Consider the following 16,571-nt stretch of genomic DNA (forward strand, 5'->3'; position numbering starts at 1 on the left):
TAGGAAAATCAATAAACTACATTTTAATTTTGACAACCATACAGTTGGCATCCTTGCACAGAATAATAGTTCTTGGATGCATGCAAAGCACTTTTCACTCATTCTTAGACAGGAGCATCCCTGAAAGGCACTTGTGTGGAGGTGCTAGCTAATTTATTGTTTTATGCACATAATACATTTAAGAGAGAAACTCTCCTATATGGTTTATTGAACAAAAATACACCTGCCATACACAGATCACAATTCTGATAGTACCAAAAAGTACAATGGCTTAATACAACAAAAATATTTGGAAATAGTATACTGTACCTATGGAGATATAATACAATTGTGTTTATATACAATTAAATATATATGTACACACTTATACAAAAATATCACTCGTTAGTTAACACAGTCCAGAAATGAAAGTATGTAAAATTAATTTATGATATGCCATAAATTTTAATTCACTTTATCTAGAAGTATACTCTCTATCTATTCTGGAAAAAATAAAAGAATGATTCAACAGTTATGTGAGATGCCATTGTCACATGACAATTGCTTCATCAAAAGAACAGAACACAGAAGACACATACTGTGTATAATGGCTGTGGAATTATTTAAGCATAATATCAGATGGATAGCACATCAGAAACTAGAATCTGTAAAGAAAATTTAAATTTTACAAGCATTTTCCAAAAACAAGGAAAAGAACAAACAGTGGAATGATTATAAATGAAAGAAGTGTTGATGTATGGCATCTTGCTTCAAGAAAAAGAAATCATGAAATAAAACTCTTTCAAATTTTGTGACTGAAAGAACATGGAGAAATACTCTCTTTACATAATTTACTAATTCACATATGGAGGGGGAAAAAAAAAAAAAAAAAAAAAAAAAAAAAAAAAAAAAAAAAAAAAACATATATTTCATTGTCATGAATGAGCTCAAAAGTGAATTCAAATGCATAGTTTTCAGACCTTAATACACCATTAATAACTTTCAAGATATCTGCTGGAAGATCACTTCTGAATGTGTGGTTATTGGTCAGCAGATCATTACACAGATATCTAATGTTACAAATTCCTTCAGCTTGTTAAAAAAAGGTTGAATTTCGATAGAGATGTAGGTCAGTTAGCCAAACTTATTAAAAACTCAGTTGCTGAGTTCTACTTCATGACATTTTCTGTCTCTAAGCTGTGGCAGAGTCTCTCTTCCAATACTCACCATCGTGCTTTGTTTTTATAGTTTCATTTTTCTTGCACAGGGTAGTATTTATTTATAAGTCATTTGAAATAAATGTCTCATCTGAAATGCATTACCACAAAAACTCCACAATGAAACTATGCACCTTTGGACATAAAAAAGTCTAAAATATGTAACCTTATCTCACAAAATGTTATGAAAAGCTATTCATGTGACAAGCTAATATTTTATCTAAAAAGTGTAAAATTACACAGTCGTCTCCACTATTGAAATACTTCGCCATTAGCATTACAAAATATGGTTTATGTAGTTGCAGTGATTGCTCCATGAAACCAATTTCACTCTTTGTGAAGTGAGTAACAAAATATTCATGTAATTTGCTACCATCTCCAGCAATGGAGGAGAACATTTCTTTTGTTTCTTCTTGGGTTACATTCTGTAAAATAAAGAGAGGAAAATTTCAGTATTATGATTTTCAGACATAAAAGTGCAACTAAACTAAGACAAAAGTGATATAAACAACATTAATAAGTACTACAGTACTGTTCAGAATGCATCCTAGAACTGAGAGACATAGCTTGATCTTGTGAGGTCACAGTTTTTTCCCTTTTGTTATCTAGGCTGCGAGGCAAAAAGTTGAAATGAACCAGATAAATAAAGTCAACACGGCAGATAAGAATGTTATCCAAATGAAGGTTTTTGTGACATGTCAGTACAATAAAAATGTTGGGTTTCTTCCCACATCAGTTCACTGAGGTGAACAATGTTTCCAAAGGTATATACTCTCCTTCCAATCTTCTGGAAAAATGCTAGTATTTTGCTATCCAACTCCTTGTATAGTCACCAGGAGTGACTGAAATTCAAACCCCCATGACAGACCCTACACAACAGTTTGTCACCTGACCCTGTGTTTACATGGAGAGCAGCTTGCATTTGCTCTCCATTGTCACCACATGAACTGCAGCATGTCACTCCCATCTTATTGCTTCCAGTGCAGGTTGACAAGATGCACTGAAGAAAAGAAACATAGGTAAAGATTGAAAAAAGATACCATAACTGCATTCTTTCTGTGAATGTATGCTTTCCCGGCATATACAGCTGGCGAAGAGTTCTCGGGCTTCCAGCCGGGTGGCGGTGTCTTCAAACTGTGACGTTTCGACAAGTGACATACTCATCATCTTCTGGCGAAGTGCCGAGACTTTGCGGATGCCGGTCCCTTTATACCTGCGGTGTGCCCCCCACCACCTGGCCGCGGGAGGCACTTCGCCAGAAGATGATGAGTATGTCACTTGTCGAAACGTCGCAGTTTGAAGACATCGCCACCCAGCTGGAAGCCCGAGAACTCTTCGCCAGCTGCATTCTTACTGTATGCTAACTCAGCCTTCACAAGAATTGGTCAAGCTCTAAACAAGAAGGAATCAAGTCATCTTCTGATCACCAACAAACACTAACAAATGTTTGAGCATCATAAAATACAACCTTGGGCTTCGTAGATCTGAGATCTGTTACATTCCTTTCTAATATGGAAAGTCTTTACATCAGACTGACACAGGGCTGTATTCTGTACATTGTACTGAACATACGTGCAATGTAATACAAAGTTATAGATGAATCATGTTTGCTGAGCAGTGTTTAATGGAGGAGCATAAGTTTAATTTCAATAATATGTCTGTCGTCTGCCCAGCAAATGGATTCTGCAACACTACAGTTCAGGAGGCATTTAGATCAAGTGTGACGCCAAACCTCATGAGATGTGGTAGGGATGTTTGCCTTCAGTGCAGTTCATAAACCTGCATTGGAAGAAGTAAGACATGTATTTCATTGAGCATCAGCGCAATATGTAAGCCATATAAACCTAGGGCTGGTTGTTGGTTAAATTGCTATTGAGGGGCCAATGTGGTGATCCACCATCAATGGCCAAAGACAACCGGCTATGGGTATTGGCACTTTTACAAAAGATGGAAGTGTATAGCACAGGCCTGCCAAAACATTACAGGCTCACTGTGAACTGACACAGCAAGAAATCCAAGAAGAGTCAAAAGCTTTAATCATACATGCCAAGGGAAGTGACAAGAAAGGAATATTGTCCTTTTGTGAAGCCTGGAAAGGAAACACGCTCCTCATATAGTTAAAGATGAATCAGCATAACATACAGACTTTTTCAAGTTATTAGAAAGGATGGTAAACTGGTGAATTCTTGGGTGTCTCAAGTCATATGGGCTCTTATTCTGATATCAAATTTGGCTTCCATGCATTCTAATACACCACTAACCCCTGGTACATTTGGACTCCACAGCTCGAGACACTTTTGTAAATTGCCACCACCTAATTGCTGTGTCCTCTTATCTGCATAAAACACACAATAGTGCCTAGCATCATCATAACCTATCAACACTCCATGGATGTAGTTTTTGGGCCACCTGCAGATTTTCATAAGTAACTTCCTATCTCTATCTAGGCTTTGTGTCCAGATTGGAGTGATATAAGTGGATGATGTGAACAGGAGGATGGAGAATCCCAGGTATTTGCTCTGAGTGTCACAGTGTTTGGCATCAGTATTAAAGCAGTTCATGACCACAGTGGGCCAGATGGTCTTGCCATCACTATATGTGGACGACTTTTGCCTCCAGCACAGTGCTGCACAATAGGCACTACTGAGCATCACCTCCAGCACCCAAAGGCACAAAACTGAGTAGAGAAATATGGACTTCAGTTATCTCTATCAAAAGCCCATTTATGGTCCCTGAGCTCTATGTGGGCAACAAATTACTAGAACTGATTGAACACTGTTTCCTGAGTTTTCTTCTTGACAGCAAGCTGATGATTGCCACCTGTATTTATGTCAACTGAAAGCCAACTGCATGATGAAGCTTAATACACACTGGTTCCTCAGTAGCACCAATTGGGAAGGTGATCACATGACTCAGCAACATTTTTACAATTCACTATGGGTTGTTATGTATGGATCAAGTTGCTCTTTTAGTATAATATTTCCTCAGTCTGGTCTACCATAGTGGCATGACACTGACAACTGGAGCTTCCATGTGAACTCTATCAACAATCTGCTGGAAGAGACAGGAACCCCATCACTAAGAGTCTTGTGACATCAGTTACACGTAAATTATGCAATAACAATCCACCAGATGCCCAAACATGTATGTTACTAAGTTTTTTTTTTTTCGCCAACAATCCATCAGATGCCCAATCACATATGTTACTAAGTTCTTTTTCATCACTATCAGGACACACTCTTTATGAACCAAACATTGAATAAGTAAACCAGCCTGGACAAAAATAGAAGCTCTGAGAAATGACCTATAACCTCGTTCACTGGTTTATGCACACAAAACTCTTCCTAGGGTACCTCCATGGTAACTGAATCATTCTGTGATGCTTCTGGCCTGCCTCTGGGGTCAAGGGAGAACACTTTCTGATGACTGCTTTGCTCAGTTCTCAAATACTGTCCCAACCCAAAAAAAGTCTACATTTATGGTTCAAGAATTAACAGTTGAGTTGGCTTTGCTTTCAGTCACACAGGTGGCTCTGAACAGTGATCCATACTGAATGCATGTAGTGTGTTTACTGTTGAAATTTCAGCCATCACCCAATCCCTGCATCACCTCAGTAGAGAAAGATCTTCCTATTTTGCTGTGATTCAATGAGATGCTTACAAACCACTGTTAAATGTTACCAACATTAAATACTGGTATCTGACATCCAGGACCAGTTAGAAGTTTCACCATGCTGCTTCTTCCTTACGTTCATACACCTGGCTGATCAAATGGCCAAACAAGCCATGAAAAGATTTTTAGATCTTTGAATAGCTGCTGCTGATGTACACTTACAACAAAGGCATTTAATTTTAAAATTATTGCTTGAGGAATAGCAAATTACAGCCACCCCTAACAAATTAAGACAGGTTAAGTGAATCACAGTTGTTTGAATGACATCCCAAAGATGTCACACCAGGTAGACCCACACATTTCATCATAATGAAAATGACTCCAACCTAATTTGTTTATGAGCCCCTGGACAATGGCCCATATTCTTGGGGAATGTACCACATTGTTCAGCATGAGGAAGGAGCTAAAGTTGGATACATTCATAGCTCTCACAATCTCAGACACAAAATAGCCACAAAATAAATTTTGTATTTCATGAGAATGTAGTACTTCTATAATTGTGTTGATAGCTCTCACAATCTCATACACAAAATAGCCATAAAATAAATTTTGTATTTCATGAGAACGTAGTACTTCTATAATTGTGTTGGTGTAGGGGATAGGCATGTAGGATGAGCCCCAGCCAAGGGCAGCCACCCACTGGACCACTACCATGCACTGATATTCTCTACATACCATTCACTGATGTCTAGCTTGGGGGAAAGGAGCTAGGGCTGCTCCTGCAGACTAAGGCCTGAGAGTCACCAACCTTGCAGCCCCCCCCCCCCCCCCCCCCAACCACCTTTGCCTGACACTTCTACAAGGCCACCGTTTTGCTTTCATACCACAGTGCATCAGAAAGTCTGTCATTATTTATCACCGTGCCGATTAGAATGGCGTCAACATTTTACTACTACATTTCATTTTCAGGAACAGAAGAAAGCTGTTGCTTCTGCATCATACCATCTATTTGAAAACAGTGCAGAAACTGAGCCCCTAAGTACCACATGGTGCAGTCAACAATATTTTTCCCCTTTTTGAAGCCTTGTAACAACAGTGTGAAAATCATAATATGGGTTCTTCATATCATGTATAATCTTTACCAAACAATGAAAATTTTGGAGGGAGGTGTGAAAGTTAGATTTGGAGAAAAGAATAGTGCAGACGATTCTGAGGAGTGTTGGACACATCTCAAAGAAATCAGTACATGTTAAATCTGGGAACTGGTGGAAGACAGGGAAACATTGAAACTGAAATTAGTGAGTTTTCAAAGGAATGACATGGTGGAATAAAGAGATATCATATTTTGTCTCTCTTGTGTATTGTGGTTCATATTGTGAAACCCGAGTTTCTCCTAGCATATAAAATGTTCATATAATTTAATTGAACGCAGCCCAGTGATGTCTTCAGTGTCTGTTCAACAAGTGCACACCCTGTCATTTTCAAGGCACAAATGCAGTAAGAACACACTGTGCAAGGGAATTTGAAATCTAGGTATTCAGAGCATATTCAAAAAGGTAAAACACACACACACACACACACACACACACACACACACACACACACACACACACACAAAACGAGAGAGGGGGAGAGGGAGTGGGGGAGAGCATAAAGTATGATGTGAAACTCCTTATTCACTTAGATGCAGGTACTATTTGACAGTTACAATTATTTGGTGGTTTTATAAATTTAATTATTACAGTCTACAAATCAATGAAGTTACTTATTCCCATACCTGATGCCTCCACTTCCTCTCCTTGTTATGGTGTTCGTGCATTTCCTAAACACCTTGAGGTGATTTATTCTTCTATAATGCTAGATTCGCCAATTTTCAGTGTTATTGGCTTTCATTTGTAAGAGATACAATTGGTTAGAGCCTGTCCCAACATGCTCATCCCTGTCCTCCCGTCATCCCTTTCCCATCCGCTCTCATATGAATCACTTGATTTTTTATGTACTTTGTCTGTACACTTTTGACTATAGTTTTTGTTTTGGCTGGACCCTAACTGGGCCACTACAATCACCAACATTATCTTGGATACTGTGGATGTCTTTTGGCTGGGCTGCAATTTCCCATTAAGCTGCAAGTACACCACTGACAGTGGGTTGGTCATTATGGAACTATTTTCTTCACCTGTGATCACATGGCTACTGCACATGCACTGTCCATAGTGGCACTGCAACCAAAGTCACGTGATTACTGGTGAATCAGTTCACTTTCCTTTATAGGCTGTGCTGAGGCCACCAGCAGGCAGATGATTCTTCCAGTCTCGGCAATTACGCCAGGCTCTTGCAGCCCACCAGTAAGAGTCTCATCATCCGTCTCACCTGTCCATCAGTATTGCCACATTCTTGGGGGCTGCCTTGGGTGACCCATCACTCCCTTTGGTCCCTGACACTTACTAATGTTTCAGCTCTATGCCAGCACACTCCGTCGATATCGTCCCAGGCAGTCTCACTGGCCGAGCACTATCTTCCAGCTGCCGCCAATGCAGCAGAGACCAGAGCAACATCACTCTCACTGGCCTGTTGGTGTTGCCACACCCTTGGTGGTCACTGCTGATCAATCACTGCCTTGCCAGTGGCTGCCAATGTCTGTGCTCTTGCTACCATGCGTGGGCGCATAAGGCGGTGATGTGGTTGTTCCAGTGTTCCCAACATCTGGGCCAACACCCTGCTCATCCTTCTGCATCTCCACTGGCTGTCGATGATCAAGCTCATGACTCCCACCAGCTACAGGTGCCTGGCCAGCCCTGTCATGTATCCAGCAGCTGCTGGTGGTTGGGTCTCTCCTCCCATTAGCCGCCGATGACACAATCACAGTTTCCCACTGTTGCGGGACACCTGTTAGTCCTTCTAGTGTTCTTCTGTGCTTTCTGTGTCATCTTTGGCATGTTTCAGCATGTTTCAAGCCCAAGCCTTTCTCTGGGTGCCTGTGCATTGTCTGTCTTTCTTTTCAGTGGTGCATCTTCCTATCATTTGCACATGTCATCATCCTATGCCTGTGGCACACCTGGTGACATCTTCACTGACACTTTGGGCCTCCTTCCTGGCTCTCCTTTGCATGTTTTTCTGCACACCGTGCATCCTGGGAGCTACCATCAAGCCTTCAGTTCTAATGGCTGTCAATGCCCTTGCAGTCGCTCTTCCTTATGGTGTTCCTTGTGGACCCTCCACTCAGGGTCTCTGGGCTTCCATTTCCCCCTCTCTGTCATTTCTTTTCAGTTGAGATCGCCCCACTATCTCCTCCTAAGCTTGGAGGAGTATTATAGCTAGTCCTTACCTGAGTCACTACAACCACTAAAATTACCCCTCCATGCTGCTGTTTATCTGGTGGCTGGCTGAAGGCATTTCTTCGTCAGAGGCACCAGTTCCCTGCTAGCTGTACACTCACTGCTGACAGCAGTGTGGAGGCACCAGTTCCCTGCTAAGCTGTACACTTGCTGCTGATAGCAGCATGATGATCACAGAAACATGTCCCTCATCTGCAGTCGCGTGGCTACAGATGTATGTGTGCACACTATCAATAGCAGTGCTGTGATCATAGTCATATGATTATGCACATATCAGTCTGCCTACCTTCATTGGCTGTGTTGAAGCCACAAACAAGCAGAGGTTCTCACACTGGGCAATTACATCAGCCACTGCAGCCTGCTAGTCAGAGCTGACTCCACTATCAGCGAGAGTAAAATTGCCCTCAGTGGCCTGTAGGGCTCACCGCATCCCAGGAGGTCACTGCTGATTCAGTGCTACTTTGCCAGCAGCTGCCAATGCATGCTGCAGTAGCAGCTGGCTCATTGTGCTACTGATGCTGCAAGTCTCAATGGATACCACCACACCACACTCATTGCAGTGTCAGTTACCAGGTGCCTGCTGTGCCCCGCCGAGCATTACCAAGTGCCAGCCATGCCCTAACCACAGCACCACACTGGGTCCAGACCACATCCAGAAGAGATTTATCTATTGTAATAACATATGCATTGTTATTGTTAAACTTGTGGAATAAACCCTTGCAGATTTCACTGGGAACTACTGTTTTACTTTTCTTATAGATGATTGCTCCAATTATCTTTACATTATTTCTGATATTGGTTTTATATTAATTTGTCTGCTTACTTTTAGTGTATATTTTTAAAGCCACTACAAACATAAAGTGATGCCACTGGGTGGCATGTATTGATAATTACTCTTTGAAACAGTAGCCTGCCATTAGCTGAACTCCAGTGTTGTGATTGTAATTATGTGACACTGCACTATGTGTTAAAGCTTTCTATATGTTATCTAGACTTAATTGTGAATGTTTTTGAATACTTTTACTCTTAGTGGCATGGATATATTGTGCTTATACTTTCAGGAAATGGTGTTTCATTTGGGAGATTTGCTGATGGTGGGCTATGCTCACATGTACACAAATATAATTTTTTACAACTAGTGATCTGTTGAGTTTAGTGACCCAATAAACCACAGACATACGATGTGCTCAGAGTTTACATAATGGTCACAGGCCTTCTTCTCAACTTTGTTGCAACTACCTATAGTCAAGAAGTCAAACAATGGGAAATCCAGTTTGGAATACCAGAAATACTATAGAATGGACAGACTCCTCTCGCCATAAAGACAATACATTGAGTTACAGGCTGGATCATCAAAAAGACAGTTACATACGAGCTTTCAGTGAAGGCCTTCTTCTGAAAAGAAAGAAACACAGACATTCACACAAGCAAAGAACACCTTCTATCCACAGCCATTCTAACTAGAATGCTTTTGTGTGTGTGTGTGTGTGTGTGTGTGTGTGTGTGTGTGTGTGTGTGTGTGTGTGTGTGTGAGGAGGGGAGGGGGTCTATTTTGGACATTGGCCTTGTTGGCCAAAAGCTTATTTTGTGGCAGCCTTTTTGTTGTGCCTATCAGTGACAGCATCTCCACTATACGGTGAAATGCATACTCATTACTTATAGTACCTATTATCTTGTGTAACACTTCATCAAACTCAAAAGGAAGTGTTTATTTAGCAGTCTGTTAGTCAAATATAAGCTCCATTTATTTATTTGTGTTTTCAATTTTTGTCTTTAATTTTTAGCTTAAAGTTTTGTAAACATAAATACAAAATGTCTGCTGTAAAACAATATATGTTGTTGAGTTCTGTTTGACTGCATAGTATAAAATGAAACATGTTGTTAATTACACTTCAGCAAGCAAGTTCAAAAGCTTATTAAGCATAGAATCAGTTGTAAGTAAGTCAGTTCCGAAATAAAAATGTAAGGTTGTAGGCTTAAAATTTCATACTTGTCGGTTACTTTAGAACTTTCAGCTGTACAAGTAACTGATATGAAATGTGTAATTTCTAGCATCTATACTTTTTTTAAATTTTTGATTGCACTTACCGGTTTTAGCACCTAAGGCAGATTCCTCTTTGAGGCCAGCTGTGCTCGTTGCTCCCATTCCTCTCGCCTCTGCTGTATGCGCTTGAATCTTGGAATGCTGCTTTCTTCAACCTCTGAAGCATTAGTCTCATTTTCAGTCTGAGTATTCAGTCTCTCTGCTGCTGTTTTGCTCTCAGTGCTTACAATGTGCATTTCTTTCTCTTTGTATATGTTTGCCCAAGCTCTGTGTGGAGTTCTTTCTGAAGAAATGAAGCAACTATCTGTGCGCTGTGATTCAGGAACAGTTCTATTTCTAATGCGTTTTTCGGGGCTCATGTTATCCTTTTTATAGGGTGATAAAATGTTCTCGTTTATGTTTGTGTTCTCATTGCTTGCAGTGCTGCTTCCACTTATACTTCTTTGATACTTAAAATTTGCTGGGCTGCTGTGTCGGGTATTATTCACGGGGGCAGCTACTTTAATAGGTGGTTCAGGGACTATGTCTGTGTGGTGTTTTGACTCAACAAGTGGTTCCTTAACAGGCAACTTTTTCCTCTCTTCTTTAGGTGAATCTCCACATTCATTTTCTTTGTCACTATCTCTTGATTTTGTTGCCTGAGCGTCAGAGACGGCTTGGTTTTCCCGGTTCTTTGATGAGAGACTTTGTTGACTAAGAACTTCAATATCACTATCTTTCAGTTTAAGAGATCTTCTAGCAAATACTTTGAGTAACTCAGGTTCTTCCTCATTTTTAAGGCCTATCTCTTTTGTCACTGACTTTTTACGTAGAACTACTTCGTTCATACTATTCTCAAATACACTGCCTGACTCTGATCCAAAAGTTTCTTTTGATTTTGAGCTCCTGTGGCTATTATCTGTAGAACTTGCCTCAGAACAGACTGACTCACGTCCTGATGAAAACCTTTCAACAGGAGGAAAACAGTCTTCCTCCTTTCTGAGGATGGGGTCCCTTTGCACAGATTTTTTACGAATTACTACATCTTGTGTACCAAAATCTTTTGTACTTATGGACCCTTCATACTTATTTATGGTCTTCATATCTTCAGATTCATTTAGGATATTATCATTCAAAGGGATGTGAGAATCTGGAGAATCAAAACTAGACGATTGTTTCTTAAAAGCAAACTTTGATGGGTGGCGTGCTGTTTGCATTTCAGATGATATTGAAACAACTGAGTAATTTCTATTCTGTTGACTTGGAGTTGCTGTCAATGATATACTTCTCTTTGTTTTCACAGGATTGTTTATTCCTGCTTCTGGCTTTGCTATTTCTTCAAATGTAGAAGCAGGTTCACATATCTTCTGTATGCCATCCGATGTGTGGCCAACAGGTTTTCCAGTTACATTTCTACCATCAGCACCATCCTTAACTGCTTTGAACTGTTCTTCTCTAAAGAGCTTCTGCTTAATGGAAGATGTTGTTCCATTTGTTTCCTGGGATGTCTCAGAAATGAGTGATGTCCTTTTTGCTTGTTCATCAGCTTCATCTGTCTGTTCAGTCTTTATACCTAACTTCTCATCAATACTTTTCAAACGACTTCTTTGTGGATCAGGTTTATCAGTATCAAAAATTACATTCACTGCAGGCTGACTATCAACACGATTCAGCTGGATTCTGAGAAATTCAGGAACGTGTTCTGATGCAGTAGCAAGCCGAGGTTCACGTTTTGTTGGTTGTGGTCGGGGAGTAAAATTGTGTGCAAGTAAATCTTTTTCCTGCTGAGATAATCCAGGGGATGTTTTTGGTAAATCAGCACTTTTCTTGGCATTATCAAAACTCTTTGCGGTACTTTCTTGTCCACTTAGCATTTCAGGTAAATTCGACTCAGTTTTTGTTGATTCTTGTGCAGTTATCACCAGCTCGTTTGGCTGTTGAGTTGCATCATTTATTGCTGCTATAGAAGGCTGAGTGTCTACTGAAAGGTCAGCTTTTACAACTTCCTCCATTGTATTTTCACCTTTATAGATATCCATGTTATGCTGCTGCATGAAATGTGAACCATTCCCTTTTAAGTCTGTTTTAGTTTCTTCATGTTTTGTGAATGTTTGTGTGATAGTGATACCATCAGTGCCAGGTGGCAACACTACATGTTGAGTGTAGTTGGTATCATTTTCACTACCTGAGGATGTTTTTGCTGGTTTTGAGTCCAGCACAGACGAAGTTTTGGAATAATGATCAGTACTGATACTTTCTGAAGAGGCAGCCTTTTCAAGAGATCCTACATTTTCCTTAGCTAGAGGAACTTCAGGAGATGAAACACTTGTGAATATATTTTCAATTGTCTTTTCTTTTAGAACGCTTGTTGTTGATACATAAACATTGTTTGCAAACAGGTTTGTCTTCTCATTGGTAGCGGTTTCATCGTAAAACAATAATTCTTTTTCCATTGGTTTTGTACTCAGTGGTCTTTCACTACTGATTGTCATAATGTTTGTTTCATCAGCAGATATTGTTGCTGAAATTGTGCTTTTGTAAGATATTGTTGTCTCTTCTACTTCTCTTACATCTTCCTGAAAGCTCAGATCTTGGCTTTCTTTAACAATGTTACTTAATGTATTGCTTGTATTTGATGCTGGTTTTTTGTGAGTTTTCTGTGAAAAATCTATATCAGTTCTAAAGCTCTGAGACTTTTTGACTGGAAATTTTGGAGAGCTTGGTTTCTCAACTGTGTTCACCAAGGAACTGCATTCTCTTTCATCAGTTTCATCATACGCACTAGGAAGTGGTTGCTCACGAGGTAGTGCTTCACCAATTCTGAAGGAAGATTTGTATTCATTTTCATTGGAGAGAGAATCTTGACTTTCAGATCTTTTATCTGCATTTATATGCTGCAATGAAGTGGAATTAAGTTCTTTGCTACCTCCTGCACTATGTGATGTCCACACATGTTTTGGAGGAGAAACAGAGAGATTTCCATGCATCACATCTGGAACTACTTTTTCTGCTACACTTACATTATCATTTTTGTCAGTCACTAAAATATCTGAGCCATAATCATTTGGAGGAATGGAAGTAACTTCAGGGACTTCAAGAACTTTTCCTCTTTTTTCTATTTCAGGACTTGGTGGTAAATTAATTGGCTCTACTCTCTGACGTGAGGCAGCAGAACTTCGTGGCTGTAATTTGGTATTATGATGCCTAGATGACGCATGGGAAGTAAAATCAGTGAAAAAGTCATTGGCATATTGCCCACCTTCATTTATTCGCTTTGGTATGAGTGGTGGAGCTGAAATCTGTTTGTTTAAGTTATCACCAAGATTGCTGTCTACATCATCTGATTTTTCCTTTTTCTTTTTCCCACTACGTCTCGACAAGAGCCGTCCGAAAAAGGTTGTTTCCTCTTTCTTTTCATCTTTTTCTTTATTTTCATCCTTATCTTCTGCAATGTCTGCTTTCTCATCTTCATCCTCTTCCCCAACAACGCCAAACATTTCCCTTGATTTTGTGAGAGCTTCTAGGGCAATTATACTTGACATATTCATTTCAAGTTCTGAAGCAGATGCTGCTCGTTTGTAGCGGCTGCTTGAAGATGCTTCAGTCTGTCTGTATGCAGCATTTGACCGGCTTCGAGGCAGTTTGTTCACATGTTCTCCGGGAGTGAGAGCTAATCCAGGAGGGAGAGATGCAGATTTTTGTTGAATTTCAATAGGCAGATTCACAAGAGGTGGCAGCATGTGTTCAGTTGCAGTGGAAGGCCAAGCAGGAATTTCAGTGTCATCATTCTTGCTAAATTCAGATGCGTTTTCTGCAAGCATCAGTAAATAAAGCCATGCATCAGCGCTTGTGAACATGCAAGCTTTAATATAAATGTTTCATTACAAGGTATTAAATTAAATAAACACATATGTATATAAATAATGAGCCATGCTCACTGAAAAGACGTAACATGCAGATTTGGAAAATATGCCGTTGGTGTAGCTACAGAAGAAAGACTGTTAAACACAAAATAAAATCCTGAAAGCACTGAATAAATGTAAGTGATTTTGTGGTATGAGAGCAAAGTCTGAACTCGTTGTACATGCAGTGTAGTGAAATGGGAGGGGAAAAGCACACAATAAGAAAAATGTGACATGTAAATATCATGATATTTCAACTCACACAACAATGTGAATATTATTAGAGCTATATACACTTAGTCATATTTCAAAATGTAGAAAAAATGTATTATTGCAAATTAGTGATAGTGTGTAATTAATTATAAACATTGGATCATACAAAGAGAAGGAACTTAAACCCTAATCTTTCCCCCTTTCTGCATGACTTAAGTAAAAGAGCTACATGATATACAGTATGTTTGGAGAGAACATTAGACTTAGATCAAAAGAACATCAGTTTACCAGTAGTAAATAATGATAAAACATTCTTCACTATACTAGAGCACATTAAAAAGTTACCAGACTTGCACAATATTGGCATTGATATCAATGGTAAATGTCATACATTCTACATGATAATCTCAATAAGTGTCAACTGCACTTGCTGAATAGTTCTGTTCACATATCTTTCGAAAGTGATGACTGTGTCTATTTCATTCAGATGGATAAATCCCAGTAATGTATATTTGTTCTGAGTAGTTTATCATACGTGGGAATTCATCCAAAGCTGGTGAGGATTTACAAGGACTCAGATTCTTCATACCCAGCATTTGGAAGAAAAAATATGAGATATGGCTGTACTACTCCACATAAAGGACACACTAAAAATAGAAGCACAGATCAAACACTGAGAAAGTGTACTGTGTGGCACTGAAGCATTTGCAATTAAGAGTTTATGAAACAGCTGATACCAGAGAAAATATCAGCAATCAGAGAAATGAGGGTGGCACTCATTACAAGAAAAATTAAGTAAGTCCTGCAGTGTACAACAATGGATAAAAATCCTTCATCTTGACAATTCACTTGTCACCTTAGATGTGTTGCAATTGGAAAAGTGAGTAAATTAAAGTATACATTTTTAGAATAACCACTGTATTCACCAGATCACTTGCTGATTGCACTCTATTTCTGAAACTAAGTACAATTTTGGCCGAAAAGCATTTTGAGTTCACAGAAAACTTTATGGCTGCCTCGATGGGAATTCTGCCGAGTGTAGTGCCTTCCTTAACCATTTGTCCCTTCACACAGTAAAGTGCAAAAATATAAACTAGGACTATATTCCAAAAGTAAATAGATTTTTCTGCCCAAAAAACCACAGTCATTTACTGCTTAACTGATAACTTTTCAACTTACTCTTGTAGTTTGACTACATGCAATGAGGTGACAAAAGTCATAGGATAGTGATATGCACATCTACTAGTGATGGTAGAATCATGTACACATGGTATAAAAGGACACTGCATTGGCAGATTTGTCATTTGTACTCAGGTGATTCATGTGAAATGGATTCCAACTGAGCATGGCTGCACGGCAGGAATTAACATACTTTGAATGCAGAATGTTAGTTGGAGCTAGACACATGGGATATTCCATTTAAGAAATCATAAGGGAATTCAGTATTCTGAGACCCACAGTATCAAGAGTGTACTGAGAATAACAAATTTCAGGCACAACCTCTCACTGCAAACAATGCAGTGGCTGACAGCCTTCACTTAATGACTGAACACAGTAGCGTTTGCGTAGAGTGGTCAGTGTTACCAGACAAAGAAACTGCATGAGCTAACCACCAGAGTCAATGTGGAATGTATGATGAATGTATCCATTAGGACAGTGAGGCAAAATTTGGCATTAATGGGCCATGGCAGCAGACGACTGACATGAGTGCCTTTGCTAATAGCACTACATTGCCTGCAGCACCTCTCCTGAGCTCACGATCATATCGGTCGGATGCTTGACAGCTGTGGCCTGGCCAGGTGAGTCCTGATTTCAGATGGTAAGAGCTGATGGTAGGGTTGAAGTGTGGTGCAGACACCACGAAGCCAAGGACCCAAGTTGTCAACGAGACACTGCAAGCTGGTGGTTGCTCCATAATGGTGTGGGGTGTATTTACCTGGAATGGACTGGGTCTTGTGGTCCAACTGAACTGATCATTAACTGTAAATGTTTATGTTCAGGTACTTGAAGACCATTTGCAGCCATTCATGAACTTCATGTTCCCTAACAATGATGGAATTATCACCGGGCCACAATTGTTCGTGATTAGTTTTAAGAACATTCTGGACAATTTAAGTAAATGTTTTGACCACTCAGATTGCCTCACATGAATCCCATCAAACACGTATGGGACATAACTGAGAGGTCAGTTCAGGCACAAAATTCTGTACCAGCAACACTTTCACATTTATGGATGGCTGTAGAGGCAGTGTGGCTTAATATTTATGCAAGGACTTCCAACCTTGTTGAG

The 16,571-nt window shown here is 39.7% G+C and overlaps 1 protein-coding gene across 1 annotated transcript in view; it reads right to left on the bottom strand.

The window, feature by feature from the left end:
- Window positions 1-888: 888 nt before the first annotated feature.
- LOC124623176 overlaps window positions 889-16,571 on the bottom strand; it is a 360,877-nt gene continuing 345,194 nt past the window's right edge. Inside the window, exons 7-8 of the mRNA XM_047148981.1 lie at window positions 10,232-13,977; window positions 889-1,621 (exon numbers count right to left, since the gene is read on the bottom strand). Of these exons, the coding sequence (XP_047004937.1) occupies window positions 10,244-13,977 (3,734 nt within the window). The 3' untranslated portion in view covers window positions 889-1,621; window positions 10,232-10,243. The remainder of the gene's footprint in view (window positions 1,622-10,231; window positions 13,978-16,571) is intronic.

The sequence above is a fragment of the Schistocerca americana genome, chromosome 7, assembly GCF_021461395.2.
Source record: "Schistocerca americana isolate TAMUIC-IGC-003095 chromosome 7, iqSchAmer2.1, whole genome shotgun sequence".
Lineage (NCBI taxonomy): Eukaryota > Metazoa > Arthropoda > Insecta > Orthoptera > Acrididae > Schistocerca > Schistocerca americana.